The sequence below is a fragment of the Mirounga angustirostris genome, unplaced genomic scaffold (genome assembly GCF_029215605.1).
Source record: "Mirounga angustirostris isolate CCGP_5_RB_7025 unplaced genomic scaffold, mMirAng1.0.hap1 SCAF_17, whole genome shotgun sequence".
In the NCBI taxonomy this organism is placed as follows: domain Eukaryota; kingdom Metazoa; phylum Chordata; class Mammalia; order Carnivora; family Phocidae; genus Mirounga; species Mirounga angustirostris.
The window spans coordinates 25,908,809-25,929,202 of NW_026991725.1; the positions used below are offsets into that span (position 1 = coordinate 25,908,809).

The window sequence follows — 20,394 nt, forward strand, 5'->3', positions numbered from 1 at the left end:
AGGTCCTAGGAAATGAACAGGACAACTGTTATCCCCCATAGTGGACAATGTAATTTTGCTATAACCTTGATGGGCTGATGTAAAAAGGACAGAACTTCTAAAAGAAACTTCTTAACTGAATTTCCAACCTCCACATCTTCATCTCAGTGTTTGTCTACTTTACTAGTAGTATTTTACAAACCTCTCTCTATGCTCTTGACATTATTGTTGTAATCAAGAAGGTACATATTTCACATTATTACCATTTATCTTTTATTTAACTCTATTAAAACAATACTACTTGATCAAAATCCTGTGATTAAAATATGTTCCAGGTCACCAAAAGAAAGTTTATTAGAAGACTACACCAGGTCCAGAAAGATATAAAGCGATTTTGGCTTGTTATAAAGACCAACATGGCCACAGTGACTTGTAATTAAAGAGCAAAAGGGACTCAAAGTGAATAGGGAATCCAAGAAGAATGAAACAGACTAAAGTAGAATTGAACTAATATAGTATCTTACTCAGAAAGGGATAATTTCTACTTGTAAATTTCCTGTTCCTAAGGAACAACTATGGGGCAGATCTTGTGAAATTTTACATTAGTTCTTCCTGAACTTGAGATGAGACCACTTCACCGTTCACCACTTCCTGCACAATTGTCTTGATTTTCCGGGATTTAGTTTGGTCTAAAGATAAAAATGGAATAAAGGGGCAAGAGTTAGTGTTTCACATATTCAACCAAAGCTGGTTGTTGTTTAACTTAAACCTTAAACGAGATATTGGCAGATAGAGTCCATCTAATTTAAACTTTCAAAAGTGAATTTTGCATTCTAAAGCAATGCATTTTATTCAGTGAAAATGAAATGTATTCAATAGTGTCGTCTTATGCACAAATGAAAATATTTTTCTTTTTAAAAATTTAAAAAGTGGTTATAATGTTCATAACACTTCTTTGTAGAGTAGATTGTTTTCCTTCTGGGCTTGCCAGAAGTTTTAATACAGTATAATCTACTCATTTTTCGGCAGGAATGCATAAATATTTTTCCTTGGCTCAGAATGCAAATATAGTTTAAATTATTAATAATACTGCAATATTCAAGAGATATTATCATTTTAGTCATTCATAAGTGTGATTCTGACTTATTCTAAGTGATTCTTAGGGAATCTACATACCTTTAGAGGAGTCGACCGATTGTGTTTGAGGTTTGGAGTCTGTCACATGTAAAGTTTCATCGAGACCATCACTGTAAAGAAAACAAGAGATGATACCACATGATGCTTTCTGGGAGGAGGAGAAATAAAGAGTTAGCTATTTAAGCTGAAAATGTACATAAAACTATGGCTAAATAGAGAAGGTAGTCTAAATTTCTTGATGAACAACGATTGAATAATGCACCCTGAGAGTAATCAGTTAGTGCCGTGGGCTTTTATCTTCAAACCCTGCCTAAAACGGGCTCTCAAAGTGAAGCAAACTGGCAGAACTTAGATTTCCTGATTTACAGCCTTGGGCTCTTCCCACTAGTCCAGGCTGCTGCTTTTGGAAAGTTCACTGCCATAGCGTTGTGAGGTGATTTGGGTGGCTGTTGCTTGATGTGTCGTTCTTTGCATTGGGGCATTGATATCAGAACTCTAATGGGTGACTTCTCTAGTGCTCGTTTTCGGTATGCCTCTGTCTGTGGTGCCATTATCCCAGCATTTTATGAATGATCAAGTAAGATAACTCGTGACAACACTTTGCAAAGTGTAGAACATTGAATAAATCCAAGGCACGCTGTTAGGAGATGTGCTGTTTCCCATCAACGAAAGAACCCTTCCTTCTATTGCCCCAAACGCATCAGGTGGCCACTGTTGGTCAGCCACTGAAGTTATTTTCAACCTATTTGAACCTGTCTATTCACCCTTGGGCCTCGCCATCCAGGAGGCGGCGGTAGGTCTCGATCTCCAGCTCCAGGCGGGCCTTGGCGTTCAGCAGCCGCTGGTGGTCGGCGTCCTGGTGCTCGGTGTCGGCGCGCACCTGGAGCAGCTGCTCCTCCAGGCTGCCGATGAGCTGCTGCACCTGGGACAGCTGGCCGCAGTAGTCGCCCTCCACTTGGGCCAGCGAGACCTCCAGGGATTTCTTCTGCACGTGGGAGGGAAATGGCAGAGACAGAACAATGGGGGGGACCGTTTAGAGGAAGGCAGCCGGCCAATGACCTTACCAACGCGGATGCCACGTTTTCTTTGGAAGTAGAAATGATGCTGCGTGTGCACGCCCTACCGTGGCCAGCTGGGACTGGAGCTCGATCTCCAGGTTTTGAACTGCGCGCCTCAGGTCGGTGACCTCGCTCTTGCTGGACCGAAGCTGCTCAGTGTTGGTGCTGATCTCCTTCCTGAGCTCCCCACTCTGCCACGGCAAAGAGGGGCGAAGGGACGTGAGCGCGCGCTGCTCCCGTGGATCTTTTCTGCAAATGTGGCAAAGCCTTTTGTTTTTGTTTGTGGTACCTTTTCAATGAACCAGGCCTCTGCGTCCTTACGATTCTGCTCAGCGATGGCTTCGTACTGCGCCCTCATGTTGTTGAGGAGCTTGGTGAGGTCCACCGCTGGAGCAGCGTCCATTTCCACGCTGATCTCCCCTGGGCCACCTGCCCGGACGCTTTGGAGCTCCTGGGGACAGCGAATGAGAAGAGGGGCGCAGAGGTCTGTTATAACTTTCGTGGGTCTCTTCCAACAGAGAAGACACTAAACGTATATTTTATGACCATGTTGGCGACCGAAATAATACAATATATTAAAACTTTTTTTTTTCACCTACAAATTCATATTTTTCTTTTAACTTAAAACAACTTAAGACCTTGTCTTGGGTCCCTAAACTTACCATGGGCCCTAGGGGCTGTGCCTACCATGGCAAATGGATGAGTTGGCCCTGCTTCTTGGGGGTCCAGGGCCTTTACAAAGAAGGGAAGGCCTGGTGGAAAAGTTATAGTGGGGTTTCAACCACAGCTGCCAAACTGGGGCTACAGACAGTGCCAAGGCTTGCACACTGTTCGTACCATAGTCATTGATTTTCAATAGAAAGCTCTTTGGAAGCCATTGCCGGGGTCCTGATTAATGTCTGTTTATACACCAGCTTTTGATATACTATGTGGCATACTAGAGTTTATTGTGTGTTTTACACTGGGCATAACCAGTTTCTCAAACGTATATAACATTATGTATTATTGGCAGACTTTTGTTTTTGAACTTCAAAAATACTATATTTTTAAAAATCACTCAATTAGGACAATTAAAATTCTGGTTGTCCTTATCTAATGATGAAAATGACAAAATCAGAAAGTACCTCTAATCTGTTAAACTTTAACAGGAACCACCATCAATCCCACCACCACCACCACACATACACATACACCCTGAAATTCAAAACAAATAGCCAATTTAACAGGGGTATCATGTATCATCCATATCTGTTCTAACTCTGGATTTGTAAATTTGAAATTGTAATTTTTGGATTCGGGAGGAAAAAAAGCAGCTTAGAAATCTGCCTACCTCTTCATGGTTCTTTTTTAGGTAGGCCAGTTCTTCTGTTAGGTTCTCGATCTGCATCTCCAGGTCAGTCTTGGCCAGGGTCAGCTCGTCCAGCACCCGGCGCAGGCCATTGATGTCGGCCTCCACACTCTGGCACAGGGCCAGCTCGTTCTCATACCTGAAAACCAAGCGCAAAACAGTTTCCAGAGTCAACGTACCCATTTGAATAAGGCCCCTGCCATCATCTTCAGGGCTGTTTTGTGTCCTGGTGGAAGTGATTATGTAGAGGTGGTAACGTATGATGCTCTGTTTACTTTTTAACATTTTTCTTTCCTTTTTTTTCATAATAGTTTACTGCTCAGTTGGAAAGAAGTCAGAAAATTCTGAGGTGAGACTTTTCTCCCAGCAATGAACCTCACTAGCCCTGCATCCCAGGGAACAGTTTCCCCTTTTGGCTGGCTGCCCTGGCTATAAACAGTAGTAGCCCCTCTCCAGGTGGAGTTTCTGATGGAATCCTAAAAGCAGTTGAAAATAAAAAAGTAATTTTTTTTGCTTAACTTTTATTCATGATTTAATTTAGGACATTGGTAGCTTTTATCAGGATCATTCACCACTGGAACATCCTGCATGGAGATTTCATGGAGCAAAACAAGCGTTAGTGTTTCTCTCTTATGTGTGGGAGGGTGGAATATGGGAGAAGAGGAAAGAATATAAAAATAGGTGTGTGGTTAATATTTTTGTGGTATGTGTCATTAGGAAAAAGATAATTTCACTTCTAGGTAAAAACATTATTAATTCATTTTGATACATGGAAGATTGAGGTTTAGGACATTGGTGTAAATATCATGTTGCATTATGAGCCAAAAGCAAATTACAAGCATGGTGGTGATTGTAGCCCTAGGTTTAAGTAGCTTATAATTAAGGACGTGAATGTGAATTGTGTTTGAATCTGCTTTCTTCCTAGAATGCCCAGTGTAAATTTACCAAAACAACAAATGTATGGAGCATGCGTACTGCAGAGGGTTTGAAACATTTGCCATCAACAAAGGCAGGAAAATAGGGAATAAGAAGAAATGATGAGACATATCAATTATCATTAGTCTTTCTTTTGTTGTACTCACTTCATTCTGAAGTCTTCGGCAGCCAGTCTTGCATTGTCGATCTGCAAGATGAGCTGGGCATTTCCAATGCTGGCAGAAATGATCTGGCAAAATAGGGGAAAACACAAAAAATGAAGTTGTAAAATACTAGTATTATGTGAGTGCATTTCTGAAAAGAAATTTTAGGTGATGTTAACATGCTATTTTATTAAGAGTTTAAGAAGAGTTTAACTTTTTAAAAGAAAACATATTTATAACATTTTATTTAAAAATTGAGAAACATTTTTTTGCAGAAAGGTAGTGGAAATACACTTTTTATGATAAATGATAAAATGAAACTAAGTATCTTGAGATGAGAAATTGCTCCCAATACAGTCAAATTGAGAAATACCTTAAGTTTTAGGCAGTTTGTCATTGTAAAATATTATAATAGCAAAAAAGAAAAATAAAAAATAACCCCCAAAGCCCCTTCAAAAACCATATTCTTACCTCATTCCTGAGGTCTTCGATCAATGGATAATATTTACTGTAATCACTCTGTGACCTGGGGTCTCCAGTCCCAGATTCTCGTGTTTCATACCATTCTCTAATTTTGTTTTCTAGCTCAGTATTAGCCTCTTCTAGAGCTCGAACCTTATCCAGATAGGAAGCCAATCTGTCATTAAGATTTTGCATGGTTTCCTTTTCTGATCCGGAAAGAAGGCCTCCATCATTGCCAGAGAGAACACCTCCAAAGCCACCTCCTGGGCTTCCCCCAAATCCAATTCCCAGGCCACCAAAGCCACCTCCAAGACCTCCAAAGCCACCTCCCAGGCCTCCCCCATAAGCAGCGCCCAGTCCTCCTGCAAGGGAAATTCCAGAGCCACCACCAAAGCCAGAACTAGAACCAAACATGGAAGCAGTAGAAAAGCCTCCCCCATAGCTGTCTCCAAAGCCGAAGGTGCTCCCCCCATAGCTACTGCCAACAATGGAGGCAGACGTGCTCCTGGCTCTGCTCTGGGAAGACAGCCGCCGGGGCAGCCCAGAGGTGGGCACTGAGACAGACATGGTGTTGCTGGAAAGATCCACAGCCCTGGGATGGGGACCACAACCTGAGAAGAAGCAGTGTCAGTAAGGCAAAAAGGCTGGCCTTTTATAGGTCATGAAATGGGTGTTGCAGGTGAAAAGTTCACTCTCTTCACTCAAAATATCATGCCCCCCCTTTTTTGACCAGCTCGACCAGTAAATGATTTATGCATACTGAAAACTCATTAGTATAGAAATAATTGAATAATTGTGCCCATTACATATTTGTTATATGAAAAAGAAATCTGGGTGGAGTGGAGATAGGTTGTCACAAGATATTTTCTCTTCCAGATTATTCCATTGCTTGGATTCTCTGCACTGTCCAGTGTTTTATGCACTGTAGGAAAGCAATGAGTGATTGTTGAGTGGACAAATTAATCGTTCGTCACCCTCAGCCTTGAGCTTCTTAAAGTTCTTCACTTATATTTCCTACTTGTTTCCTTTAGAAAACTAAATGTAAACCATCTGACCACGATCTAGTCTATCTTCTAGTGGAATATAGTTTCAAAGCAGTTGTGAAATGCACTGGTGGAAGGTGGGGAATAAATGCATTTTCCAGGGGGCGCCTGGGTGGCTCAGTCAGTTGAGCGTCTGTCTTTGGGTCAGGTCATGATCCCAGGGTCCTGGGATTGAGCCCCGCATTGGGCTCCCTGATTAGTGGGGAGCCTGCTTCTCCCTCTCCCACTCCCTCTGCTTGTCTGCTCTCTATCTCTGTCTCTGTCAAATAAATAAATAAAATCTTTAAAATAAAAAAAAAATGCGTTTTCCAGATTGATACAGGAATTTGAACTCTCAAGGATTTTAAAATCTCAGATTAGGATTGGGATGTTACATGGTTTCTTTCTTTCTAATTCAGAAAGAGGACCCCTTAAACATTGAAAAATGCTATTTTTGAGTAGAGTATTACAGTATTTTCAGCAGCTCTTCCTTTACATAAGACTTACCTTCTTAGTAAACTCTGTGGAATCAGGAGCCTTGTCTGATTGCTTGCTGCTCAACCTCCAGCACTGCTAATGTATCAAAATACAATTGATTTTTTGTATATTAAAATTCTGTCACTGCTTGCACTCTCAACCCCTGCCCCCCACTCTAATATCCGGATAGTCTCTGCCTTGACTCTAGCTTCCCAGAAAGTGAGGTTCTCTAAGCCTGTGCACAGTCTTTGAGCTGGAGCCAGCAGTGCCCCTGGTAATGTGGGGGCAAATGCGGAGGACTTCACCCGAAGCCCATGTCAGGTCTCTATAGGGAATACTCAGTGTCAATTCTGGCAAGGAGAAGGACTGTGTGACCCTTTTTATTTATTTATTTATTTATTTACTTTCCCAGGGACAGGAATGATGAACCCAGGGTGAAATCCAATTCCAGCTTCCTTTTACCTTACTGTAGAAGGGACACATGGGAAGGGACATATTTTTCCCCAGCCTATACATGTCACAAGGAGCAGGCCAATGGGATTCCTTTTCTTTTTTTTTTTTTTTAAAGATTATTTATTTATTTATTTGACAGAGGGAGACACAGCGAGAGAAGGAACATAAGCAGGGGGAGTGGGAGAGGGAGAAGCAGGCTTCCCACCGAGCAGGGAGCCTGATGCAGGGCTCGATCCCAGGACCCTGGGATCACGACCTGAGCCGAAGGCAGATGCCCAACGACTGAGCCACCCAAGTGCCCCGCCAATGGGATTTCTAAATAAAGGGGTCGTAAGCAAGACATTTACAGAAACTATGTATTCTCACTCACAATAGCTATAGAAAGGATGCAGCAATCAAATGCAGACTCAGCTTGATGAGAGATGCCATAATCCATTTGTTTCATTTCTTGAGAGGATGGAGATGTGTTAAGTGGAAATGCCAGGGACCTTGGCCTCATATGTATATTCCAAGCATTCCTTTAATGTATATTACAAGCATTTTGTCTGAGCTTGTCCTTGTTTGAATTGTTGATAGTGATAGTGTGCTTACTATGTTGTAGACACGGGGTCAGATAAACTGCAGACATTATTTTTAACCCTTGTGGCAACCTCTTCAGTTGGATACTTTTGTCTCATTTTTCCAAATGAGCAGTCTGGGGTCACAATGTTAAGTGACTTATACAAGACCACACAGCTGGGAAGTGGCAAAGATAGGATTCAGGTTGCAGTGCCTTTTATAGACAACACAACCCTGCTTTTAAAAAAAATTTTTATTGTTATGTTAATCCCCATACATTACATCATTAGTTTTTGATGAAGTGTTCCATGATTCATTGTTTGTGCACAACACCCAGTGCTCCATGCAGAATGTGCCCTCCTCAATACCCACCACCAGGCTAACCCATCCCCCCACCCCCCTCCCCTCTAGAACCCTCAGTTTGTTTTTCAGAGTCCATTGTCTCTCATGGAACACAACCCTGCTTCTTACAGTGAAAACAGAAAGGGCAGAGCGTCACTCTGACCCCCCAGTGGTGAGACTGGGTTTCTGCCCTACACATCAACCAGGAGCTTTAGCTTTTCTCCTTGAATTTCATTTCTTAGTATACAGGCTGAGACCCAGAGAATGACAACACACATGAAATCTTGCAGACACATGGACAAATGTAGTTTTATTATTATTTTTTAAAACTTAATTTTATTTTATTATGTTATGTTAGTCACCAAACAGTATGTCATTAGTTTTTTTTTTTTTTTTTAAGATTTTTTCTTTTATTTATTTATCAGAGAGAGAGACAGAGGCAGGCAGAGGGAGAAGCAGGCTCCTTGCTCAGCAAGGAGCCCGATGTGGGACTCGATCCCAGGACCCTGGGATCATGACCTGAGCCGAAGGCAGATGCTTAACTGACTGAGCCACCCAGGCATCCCAATATGTCATTAGTTTTTGATGTAGTGTTCCATGATTCATTGTTTTTGTATAACACCCAGTGCTCCATGCAGTACATGCTCTCCTTAATACGTGCCCTCCTTAATACCCATCACTGGGCTAACCCATGCCCCCACTCCCCTTCCCTCTAAAACCCTCAGTATGTTTCTCGGAATCTGTAGTCTCTCATGGTTCGTCTCCCCCTCTGACTTCCCCCCCTTCATTTTTCCCTTCCTTCTCCTAATGTCCTCCATGCTATTCCTTATGTTCCACAAGTAAGTGAAACCATATGATAATTGACTTTCTCTGCTTGACTTATTTCACTTAGCATAATCTCCTCCAGTCCCATCCAAGTTGATGTAAAAGTTGGGTATTCATCCTTTCTGATGGCTGAGTAATATTCCATTGTATATATGGACCACATCTTCTTTATCCATTCATCTATTGAAGGGCATCTCGGCTCTTTCCACAATTTGGCTATTGCTGACATTGCTGCTATGAACATTGGGGTGCATATGGCCCTTCTTTTCACTACATCTGTGTCTTTGGGGTAAATACCCAGGAGTACAATTCCTGGGTCATAGGGTAGCTCTAGTTTTAATTTTTTGAGGAACCTCCACACTGTTTTCCAAAGTGGCTGTACCAACTTGCATTCCCACCAACAGTGTAAGAGGGTTCCCCTTTCTCTACATTTGCCTACATTTGTTGTTTCTTGCCTTGTCAATTTTTGCCATTCTAACTGGTGTAAGGTGGTACCTCAATGTGGTTTTGATTTGAATTTCCCTGATGGCTAATGATGATGAACATTTTTTCATGTGTCTGTTAGCCATTTGCATATCTTCTTCAGAGAAGTGTCTGTTCATGTCTTCTGCCCATTTTTTGACTTAATTATTTGCTTTTTGGGTGTTGAGTTTGAGAAGTTCTTTATAGGTCTTGGATATCAGCCCTTTTTCTGTAGTGTCATTTGCAAATATCTTCTCCCATTCTGTGGGTTGCCTCTTTGTTTTGTTGACTGTTTCCTTTGCTGTGCAGAAGCTTTTTATCTTGATGAAGTCCCAAAAGTTCATTTTTGTTTCTGAGGATGATATTTGCTGTGGGTTTTTCATAGATGGATTTTATGAACTTGAGGAATGTTCCCTCTATCCCTATACTCTGAAGAGTTTTAATCAGGAAAGGATGCTGTATTTTGTCAAATGCTTTTTCTGCATCAGTTGAGAGGACTATATGGTTCTTCTCTCTCCTCTTATTAATGTGTTCTATCACATTGATTTGCAAATGTTGAAACACCCTTGCATCCCAGGGATAAATCCCACTTGGTCGTGGGGGATGATCCTTTTAATGTATTGTTGGATCCTATTAGCTAGGATTTTGTTGAGAATTTTGGAATCCATATTCTTCAGGGATATCAGTCTGAAATTCTCCTTTTTGATGGGGTCTTTGCCTGGTTTGGGGATTAAGGTAATGCTGGCCTCACAGAATGAGTCTGGAAACTTTCCTTCTGTTTCTATTTTTTGAAACAGCTTCAGGAGAATAGGTATTATTTCTTCTTTGAATGTTTGGTAGAATTCCTCAGGGAATCCATCAGGTCCTGGACTCTTGTTTTTTGGGAGGTTTTTGATCACTGCTTCAATCTCGTTACTGGTTATTGGCCTATTCAGGTTGTCAATTTCTTCCTGTTTTAGGTTTCCAGGAAGGCATCCATTTCTTCCAGGTTGCTTAATTTATTGGCATATATTGTTGATAATAATTTCTAATAATTGTTTCTATTTCCTTGGTGTTAGTTGTGATCTCTCCCCTTTCATTCATAATTTTATTAGTTTGGGTCCTTTCTCTTTTCTTTTGGATAAGTCTGGCCAGTGGTTTACCGATCTTATTAATTCTTTCAAAGAACCAGCTTCTAGTTTTGTTGATCTGATCTACTATGTTTCTGGTTTCTAATCCATTGATCTCTGCTCTAATCTTTTTTTTTTTAATTTTTTATTGTTATGTTAATCACCATACATTACATCATTAGTTTTTGATGTAGTGTTCCATGATTCATTGTTTGTGCATAACACCAGGTGCTCCATGTAGAACATGCCCTCTTTAATACCCATCACCAGGCTAACCCATCCCCCCATCCCCCTCCCCTCTAGAACCGTCAGTTTGTTTTTCAGAGTCCATCATCTCTCATGGTTTGTCTCCCCCTCCGATTTCCCCCCCTTCATTCTTCCCCTCCTACTATTTTCTTTTTTTTTTTCTTAACATATATTGCATTATTTGTTTCAGAGGAACAGATCTATGATTCAACAGTCTTGCACAATTCACAGCACTGACCATAGCACATACCCTCCCCAATGTCTATCACCCAGCCACCCCATCCCTCCCACCCACCCCCCACTCCAGCAACCCTCAGTTTGTTTCCTGTGATTAAGAATTCCTCATATCAGTGAGGTCATATGATACATGTCTTTCTCTGATTGACTTATTTCATTCAACATAACACCCTCCAGTTCCATCGATGTCGTTGCAAATGGCAAGATCTCATTCCTTTTGATGGCTGCATAATATTCCATTGTATATATATACCACCCCTTCTTTATCCATTCATCTGTCGATGGACATCTTGGCTCTTTCCACAGTTTGGCTATTGTGGACATTGGTGCTATAAACATCGGGGTGCATGTACCCCTTTGGATCCCTACATTTGTATCTTTGGGGTAAATACCCAGTAGTGCAATTGCTGGATCGTATGGTAGCTCTATTTTCAACTTTTTGAGGAACCTCCATACTGTTTTCCAGAGTGGTTGCACCAGCTTGCATTCCCACCAACAGTGTAGGAGGGTTCCCCTTTCTCCGCATCCCCGCCAACATCTGTCGTTTCCTGACTTGTTAATTTTAGCCATTCTGACTGGTGTGAGGTGGTATCTCATTGAGATTTTGTTTTGGATTTCTCTGATGCTGAGTGATGTTGAGCACTTCTTCATGTGTCTGTTGGCCATTTGGATGTCTTCTTTGGAGAAATGTCTGTTCATGTCTTCTGCCCATTTCTTGATTGGATTCTTTGTTCTTTGGGTGTTGAGTTTGATAAGTTCTTTATAGATTTTGGATACTAGCCCTTTATCTGATATGTCATTTGCAAATATCTTCTCCCATTCTGTCGGTTGTCTTTTGGTTTTGTGGACTGTTTCCTTTGCTGTGCAAAAGCTTTTTATCTTGATGAAGTCCTGATAGTTCATTTTTTGCCCTTGCTTCCCTTGCCTTTGGCGATGTTTCTAGGAAGAAGTTGCTGTGGCTGAGGTCGAAGAGGTTGCTGCCTGTGTTCTCCTTTAGGATTCTGATGGACTCCTGTCTCACATTGAGGTCTTTCAACCATTTGGAGTCTATTTTTGTGTGTGGTGTAAGGAAATGGTCCAGTTTCATTCTTCTGCATGTGGCTGTCCAATTTTGCCAACACCATTTGTTGAAGAGACTGTCTTTTTTCCATTGGACATTCTTTCCTGCTTTGTCAAAGATGAGTTGACCATAGAGTTGAGGGTCCATTTCTGGGCTCTCTATTCTGTTCCATTGATCTATGTGTCTGTTTTTGTGCCAGTACCATACTGTCTTGATGATGACAGCTTTGTAATAGAGCTGGAAGTCCGGAATTGTGATGCCGCCAGCTTTGCTTTTCTTTTTCAACATTCCTCTGGCTATGCGGGTTCTTTTCTGGTTCCATACAAATTTTAGGATGATTTGTTCCATTTCTTTGAAAAAAGTGGATGGTATTTTGATGGGGATTGCATTGAACGTGTAGATTGCTCTAGGTAGCATTGACATCTTCACAATATTTGTTCTTCCAATCCATGAGCATGGAAAGTTTTTCCATTTCTTTGTGTCTTCCTCAGTTTCTTTCATGAGTATTTTATAGTTTTCTGAGTACAGATCCTTTGCTTCTTTGGTTAAATTTATTCCTAGGTACCTTATGGTTTTGAGTGCAATTGTAAATGGGCTCGACTCCTTAATTTCTCTTTCTTCTGTCTTGTTGTTGGTGTATAGGAATGCCACTGATTTCTGTGCATTGATTTTATATCCTGCCACTTTACTGAATTCCTGTATGAGTTCTAGCCGTTTTGGGGTGGAGTCTTTTGGGTTTTCCACATAAAGTATCATATCGTCTGCAAAGAGTGAGAGTTTGACTTCTTCTTTGCCGATTTGGATGCCTTTGATTTCTTTTTGTTGTCTGATTCCTGTGGCTAGGACTTCTAATACTATGTTGAATAGCAGTGGTGATAGTGGACATCCCTGCCGTGTTCCTGACCTTAGGGGGAAAACTCTCAGTTTTTCCCCATTGAGAATGATATTCGCTGTGGGTTTTTCATAGATGGCTTTTATGATATTGAGGTATGCACCCTCTATGCCTATACTCTGAAGAGTTTTGATCAAGAAAGGGTGCTGTACTTTGTCAAATGCTTTTTCTGCATCTATTGAGAGGATCATATAATTCTTGTTCTTTCTTTTGTTAATGTATTGTATCATGTTGATTGATTTGCGGATGTTGAACCAACCTTGCAGCCCAGGGATAAATCCCACTTGGTCGTGGTGAATAATCCTTTTAATGTACTCTTGGATCCTATTGGCTGTATATTGGTGAGAATTTTTGCATCCATGTTCATCAAGGATATTGGTCTGTAATTCTCCTTTTTGATGGGGTCTTTGTCTGGTTTTGGGATCAAGGTAATGGTGGCCTCATAAAACGAGTTTGGAAGTTTTCCTTCCATTTCTAATTTTTGGAACAGTTTCAGAAGAATAGGTATTAATTCTTCTTGAAGTGTTTGGTAGAATTCCCCTGGGAAGCCATCTGGCCCTGGGCTTTTGTTTGATGGGAGATTTTTGATGACTGCTTCAATTTCCTTAGTGGTTATAGGTCTGTTCAGGTTTTCTATTTCTTCCTGGTTCAGTTTTGGTAGTTGATACATCTCTAGGAATGCATCCATTTCTTCCAGGTTGTCTAATTTGCTGGCATAGAGTGGCTCATAATATGTTCTTATAATTGTTTGTATTTCTTTGGTGTTGGTTGTGATCTCTCCTCTTTCATTCATGATTTTGTTGATTTGGGTCCTTTCTCTTTTCTTTTTGATAAGTCTGGCCAGGGGTTTATCAATCTTGTTAATTCTTTCAAAGAACCAGCTCCTAGTTTCGTTGATCTGTTCTACTGTTCTTTTAGTTTCTATTTCATTGATTTCTGCTCTGATCTTTATTATTTCTCTTCTCCTGCTGGGTTTAGGCTTTATTTGCTGTTCTTCTCCAGCTCCTTTAGGTGTAGGGTTAGGTTGTTTACTTGAGACCTTTCTTGTTTCTTGAGAAAGGCTTGTATTGCTATATACTTTCCTCTTCGGACTGCCTTTGCTGCATCCCAAAGATTTTGAATAGTTGTGTTTTCATTTTCATTGGTTTCCATGATTTTTTAAAATTCTTCTTTAATTTCCTGGTTGACCCATTCATTGTTTAGTAGGATGCTCTTTAGCCTTCATGTATTTGAGTTCTTTTTGACTTTCCTCTTGTGATTGAGTTCTAGTTTCAAAGCACTGTGGTCTGAAAATAGGCAGGGAATGATCCCAATCTTTTGGTACCGGTTGAGACCTGATTTGTGACCTAGGATGTGATCTATTCTGGAGAATGTTCCATGGGCACTAGAGAAGAATGTGTATTCCGTTGCTTTGGGATGGAATGTTCTGAATATGTCTGTGAAGTCCATTTGGTCCAGTGTGTCATTTAAAGTCTTTATTTCCTTGTTGATCTTTTGCTTAGACGATCTGTCCATTTCAGTGAGGGGGGTGTTAAAGTCCCGCACTATTATTATATTGTTTTCTATGTGTTTCTTTGCTTTTGTTATTAATTGCCTTATATAATTGGCTGCTCCCGTGTTAGGGGCAATGATATTTACAGTTGTTAGATCTTCTTGTTGGATAGACCCTTTAAGTAGGATATAGTGTCCTTCCTCATCTCTTATTACAGTCTTTGGTTTAAAATCTAATTTGTCTGATAGAAGGATTGCCACCCCAGCTTTCTTTTTTTTTTTTTTTTTAAAGATTTTATTTATTTATTTGAGACAGAGAGAATGAGAGACAGAGAGCATGAGAGGGAGGAGGGTCAGAGGGAGAAGCAGACTCCCTGCCAAGCAGGGAGCCCAATGCGGGACTCGATCCCGGGACTCCAGGATCATGACCTGAGCCGAAGGCAGTCGCTTAACCGACTGAGCCACCCAGGCGCCCCCACCCCAGCTTTCTTTTGGTGTCCATTAACATGGTAAATGGTTTTCCACCCGTCACTTTCAATCTGGGGGTGTCTTTGGGTCTGAAATGAGTCTCTTGCAGGCAGCATATCGATGGATCTTGTTTTTTAATCCAGTCTGATAGCCTGTGTCTTTTGATTGGGGCATTTAGGCCATTTACATTCAGGGTAACTATTGAAAGATAGGAATTTAGTGCCATTGTATTGCCTGTAAGGTGACTGTTACTGTATATTGTCTGTGTTCCTTTCTGGTCTATGTTGCTTTTAGGCTCTGTCTTTGCTTAGAGGACCCCTTTCAAGATTTCTTGTAGGGCTGGTTTCGTGTTTGCAAATTCCTTTAGTTTTTGTTTGTCCTGGAAGCTTTTTATCTCTCCTTCAATTTTCAATGACAGCCTAGCTGGGTATAGTATTCTTGGCTGCATATTTTTCTCGTTTAGTGCTCTGAATATATCCTGCCAGTCCTTTCTGGCCTGCCAGGTCTCTGTGGATAGGTCTGTTGCCAATCTAATGTTTCTACCATTGTAGGTTACATATCTCTTCTCCTGAGCTGCTTTCAGGATTTTCTCTTTGTCTCTGAGACTCGTAAGTTTTATTATTAGGTGTCGGGGTGTTGACCTATTTTTATTTATTTATTTATTTATTTTTTAAAGATTTTATTTATTTATTTGAGAGAGAGAATGAGATAGAGAGAGCATGAGAGGGGGGAGGGTCAGAGGGAGAAGCAGACTCCCTGCTGAACAGGGAGCCCGATGCGGGACTCGATCCCGGGACTCCAGGATCATGACCTGTGCCGAAGGCAGTCACTTAACCAACTGAGCCACCCAGGCGCCCGACCTATTTTTATTGATTTTGAAAGGGGTTCTCTGTGCCTCCTGGATTTTGATGCCTGTTTCCTTCCCCAAATTAGGGAAGTTCTCTGCTATAATTTGCTCCAATATACAGTCTGCCCCTCTCTCTCTTTCTTCTTCTTCTGGGATCCCAATTATTCTAATGTTGTTTCGTCTTATGGTATCGCTTATCTCTCGATTTCTGCCCTTGTGACCCAGTAGTTGTTTATCTCTCTTTTTCTCAGCTTCTTTATTTTCCATCATTTGGTCTTCTATATCACTGATTCTCTCTTCTGCCTCATTTATCCTTGCAGTTAGCGCCCCCATTTTTTATTGCACCTCATTAATAGCCTTTTTGATTTTGACTTGGTTAGATTTTAGTTCTTTTATTTCTCCAGAAAGGGTTTCTCTAATAACTTCCATGCTTTTTTCAAGCCCAGCTAGTATCTTTAAAGTGATGATTCTGAACTCTAGATCCAACATTGTACTAATGTCCATATTGAGTAGGTCCCTGGCAGTTGGTACTACCTCTTGTTCTTTTTGTTGAGGTGATTTTTTCCGTCTTGTCATTTTGTGCAGAGGAGAATAGATAAATGAGAGAACAAAATGCTAACAGGGTAACAACGTCCCCAGAAAATATACTCTAAACAAATCAGAAAAGACCTGAAGCCAGGGTATCTCTGCTCTAATCTTAATTATTTCTCTTCTAATGCATGGCTTAGGCATCATTTGTTGCTTTTTCTCTAGTTCTTTAAGGTGTAAAGGTTGTTGATGAATTTGGGATATTTCTATTTTTTTGAGTGAGGCTTGGATGGCTGTTATTTCCCCCTTAGGACCACCTTTGCAGTGTCCCATAGGTTCTGGACCAATGTGTTTTTACTCTAATTGGTTTCCATGAATTGCTTAAGTTCTTCTTTGATTTCCTGGTTGACCTAAACATTCTTGAGCAGAGTGGTCTTTAGCTTCTAAGTGTTTGAATTTCTTCCAAATTTTTTCTTGTGATTGAGTTCCAGTTTTAAAGCATAATGGTCTGAGAATATGTAGGGAATAATCTCAATCTTTTGGTATCGGTTGAGACCTGATTTGTGACCCAGTATGTGGTCTATTCTGGAGAAAGTTCCATGTGCACTCAAGAAGAATGAATATTCCGTTATTTTAGGGTGGAATGTTCTGTGTATATCTATGAGGTCCATCTGGTCCAGTGTGTCATTCAAAGCTCTTGTTTCTTTGTTGATTTTCTGCTTAGATGATCTGTCTGTTGCTGAGAGTGGAGTATTGAGGTCCCCTACAATTAACGTATTGTTATCAATATGACTCTTTATTTTGGTTAACAGTTGGCTTATGTAGTTGGCTGCTCCCATGTTGGGGGCATAGATATTTACAGTTGTTAGATCTTCTTGTTGGATAGACCCTTTAAGAATGACACAGTGTCCTTCTGTGTCTCTAACTACAGTCTTTAGTTTAAAATCTAATTTGTCTGATATAAGAATTGCTACCCCAGCTTTCTTTTGAGGTCCATTGGCATGGAAGATGGATCTCCATCCCTTTACTTTCAGTCTGGATGTATCTTTATGTTCAAAATGAGTCTCTTGTAGACAGCATCTGGATGGGTCCTGTCTTTTTATCCAATCTGCAACCCTGTGCCATTTTATGGGAGCATTTAGGCCCTTCACATTGAGAGTGATTATTAAAAGATATGAATTTATTATCATCATGTTGCCTGTGAAGTCCTTGTTTCTATTGATTGTCTCTGTAAATTTCTGTTGTATATCACTCTTGGGGTCTTTCTCCTTTTATAGAAACCCACTTAGTACTTCTTGCAGGACCGGCTTAGTGGTCACATATTCTTTCAGTTTCTGCTGGTCTTGGAAGCTCTGCATCTCTCCATCCATTCTAAGTGACAGTCTTGCTGGATAAAGCATTCTTGGCTGCATGTTCTTCTCATTTAGCACCTTACAAATGTAGTTTTAGTTATACTTTTGACATGTAACCACATTGTCAAAGATCATGTAAAGTACTAGTTCAACTTGCACTTCCTACACAGGAACTTGACATTATGGTCATTAATAATTAGTTATAAGCAGCATTTCCCCCCTTCACCTGCCTTCAAGGGTGATTCCATTATTATTGCCATAGAAATGAAACAGGCTATTAATTGCTTACAGACTTGAGGGGATGTGCGAAATGCAGACTTGTAGCTTAGTGATATGATCACATAATATGGGAATATGATTAACTTGAATTCTTGCATTTGGAACCATGCTGAATTTTGTGCTGAAATGTATACTTTCCATCTCGAATGCCTATATGTAAATTTTAAATAATTTTGCTCAGTGTCTATACATTGTTTACATATTATACCTTTGTGTTTCTATATATATTATTTATTATCCTAGACTGCAATTTTCTCAGCTAGGGACTATGTCTAATTAATTTTTTATCCTGAGTCTTAGCCTGGTGTTTGGCTAAGCTTCATCCTTGCACTTCTGGACTTATTTCACTTGAAAGAACTTAATCCTTAATATGTTTGAATATGTCACTTAAAATTCATTTCATCTGAGAGTGACTTTGCTCTAATTTGCTGGTATGCTTTGACCAAGATTTATTCTGAATCCAATTATGAATGGGGAGGAACTTCAGAAGTTGATCAGAGAGTTCTTTCTTCTTCAGTGGCTGTTTTTTGGGAGGGAGGGCTAAGTTAAATAATAAAGCGTGTACTTTAGAGGTTTTAGAAGTAAAAATAATTTTCTCTGACAGCTATGAAAATATAGGAGGGTGGGAATATAGAAAACAGAAACAATCTTGGGCTTTGGTGGCAAAGTGATTATATAAGATGAGACACAGAGGAAAATGATGAGAAAGGGGGAACTGCTCAAGAGAGTCATGACTTCCTTTTCTGTAGAGTTTAGGGAATACTCAAGAAAGAGACAGTTATTTATGTGGTATTTATAAATCTTTTGATTTATTAAGTAAAACTTATGGCCATCTTCTCATGTCACATTGGTGAGTTTCCTGCTCTTTGATTGCAGGGTTTTCCACCTGGGTTCTTTCCATTAAAGACAGACCTTGCACTTCCGCAATTCACTGATCACTGGGTCCCTAACACTTTTCACTTTTGCTTTGAATAACATTTGAAGATCCTGTGAGTGAGTAAAAGAATATTGGGCTACTGACATTGTATGTTGTGATTTTGAAATGAAGATGAAAAAAGACCCTGGTGGTCATGCTTAAGGATGAGTTCTGGACTCCAGAGCTCAGTGTTCTCAAAGGCAGGGAGGGTTGCCTATGGTGAGAGAGAGGAGAAGGAATCTTGGAATCTTCCCTTTCCTGGGAAGGCAAGTCTTAGAAGTGAGTCTAGGGGAGAGAAAACAAATGTTTGAAGGGAAATTAAAAAAAATAGAAATCACTAGCCAATGCTTTAAGTTGGAATTGTTATTTGAGACTGCCCCCAAGTTAGTGAGGGTGAGAGCAGAGGGTGTCCACTGGTCAAGTTTTGATTTTATATCATTCCATGGCATTCTTTTTAGATGTTATAAAGCTCTGTGTAGGTGTAATTCCCCAAGGCCAGGAAAAGTAGCTCTCTCCAACTTAGCATCACCTCTAGGGTTTCTCTCTGAGTTTGTTGGGTCCACTTGGACACTGATGATTTTGTGTAAGGTCATGAAATTTATTGATAATGATTCAATGTGTGATAAAGAGACCTATATTTAAGGACTATGAATCTTCTCTGGATCTGTACGCCTGCCAGAAATAGGATCATGCTGTTCTGTTTCCTAGCTCGTGTAAGAAATATAAATATGGAGATTAACACTTTACTTTCACACAGTCACTACTGGTAGAACTGGTGGTAGAACCATCTGGTTCCACATGTATATATGTTTTCTCCTACTTTCTTTGAATGATTACTTGGAAGAAACTAGAGATTGACCAAAAGGCAAGGATTAGTTTTCATTTTTTATGATAGGAAATTCAGTTAAAAATAACCTACTTTTGAACAAAGTGTCATTATTGTCTATGGCAAAAGACAATAATTGTCATATTAACGATGGCCATGCCTAGTGGATTTCAAACCCACCTCCTGTGCCTCCTGCGGGGTTTTTACTAATCAGACTCAGTCTCTGGCATTTGCATGTTGAAGTTACAGACTGTTCTGGGATGTATTTTAGTAGGAGAAAAAGAATTTACTTCTAAAAGTTCTTAACATCTTTAAAAGCAGTTTACTAACTTGAGTGACTTGGAAGGAAATTAAGAAAAAAATGAGAGTGAACCTCTTTACTTTGAAAAGCAAAGGAATGAGAATAGGTGAAGATAATATTTTTTTCTGACAAAAGTTGTGGTAAATCCAGTCATGTGGGATGCTGGCTGGACCACATTTGTGACATTTGGCTGTTTTAAGTGTCTGGCTAGTGAAAATGGCAGAAAAGAGCAAAACAACTAAGAACAGGCAAATGCTCATTTCAGGTGTGACTCTGCAATTGCTTGTCATGTAATTAATTGCTTAAAAGAGTGTCATGACTTCAGACAAACAGTCCTAAGTTTCAGTCCTGCTCCATTACTTGGTAACTGTGACTTTGGGAGAGTACCTATTTCATGTCTTCATATATAATCCTCATTCGTAAAATGGGGAGAATAGAATAAGGTCAAACCAGATGAAATTGCTATTTTTTTAAAGGTAAAAAGTGATTACATATTGGCAAGTTCATATGATTCAACCTAATAACTTCTACTTCATGGGGTTATTGTGAGGATTAAATGAGAAATGCATATAAAATGCCTGGCACACTGCTTAGCTCATAGTAAGTGTTCAGTAGATGGTGGATATTATTATCCTTAAGC

The 20,394-nt window shown here is 40.2% G+C and overlaps 1 protein-coding gene across 1 annotated transcript; it reads right to left on the reverse strand.

Annotated features, from left to right (window-relative positions):
* Positions 1 to 228: 228 nt before the first annotated feature.
* KRT12 (keratin 12) lies at positions 229 to 5,673 on the reverse strand. The gene is made up of 8 exons (XM_045870922.3): positions 5,073 to 5,673; positions 4,605 to 4,687; positions 3,505 to 3,661; positions 2,464 to 2,625; positions 2,240 to 2,365; positions 1,881 to 2,101; positions 1,156 to 1,226; positions 229 to 668 (listed from the first exon to the last, which is right to left on the reverse strand). The coding sequence occupies exons 1-8, from the start codon at positions 5,628 to 5,630 to the stop codon at positions 577 to 579; spliced, it is 1,470 nt and encodes a 489-aa protein (XP_045726878.2). The 5' UTR covers positions 5,631 to 5,673; the 3' UTR covers positions 229 to 576.
* Between the last annotated feature and the right edge of the window lie 14,721 nt (positions 5,674 to 20,394).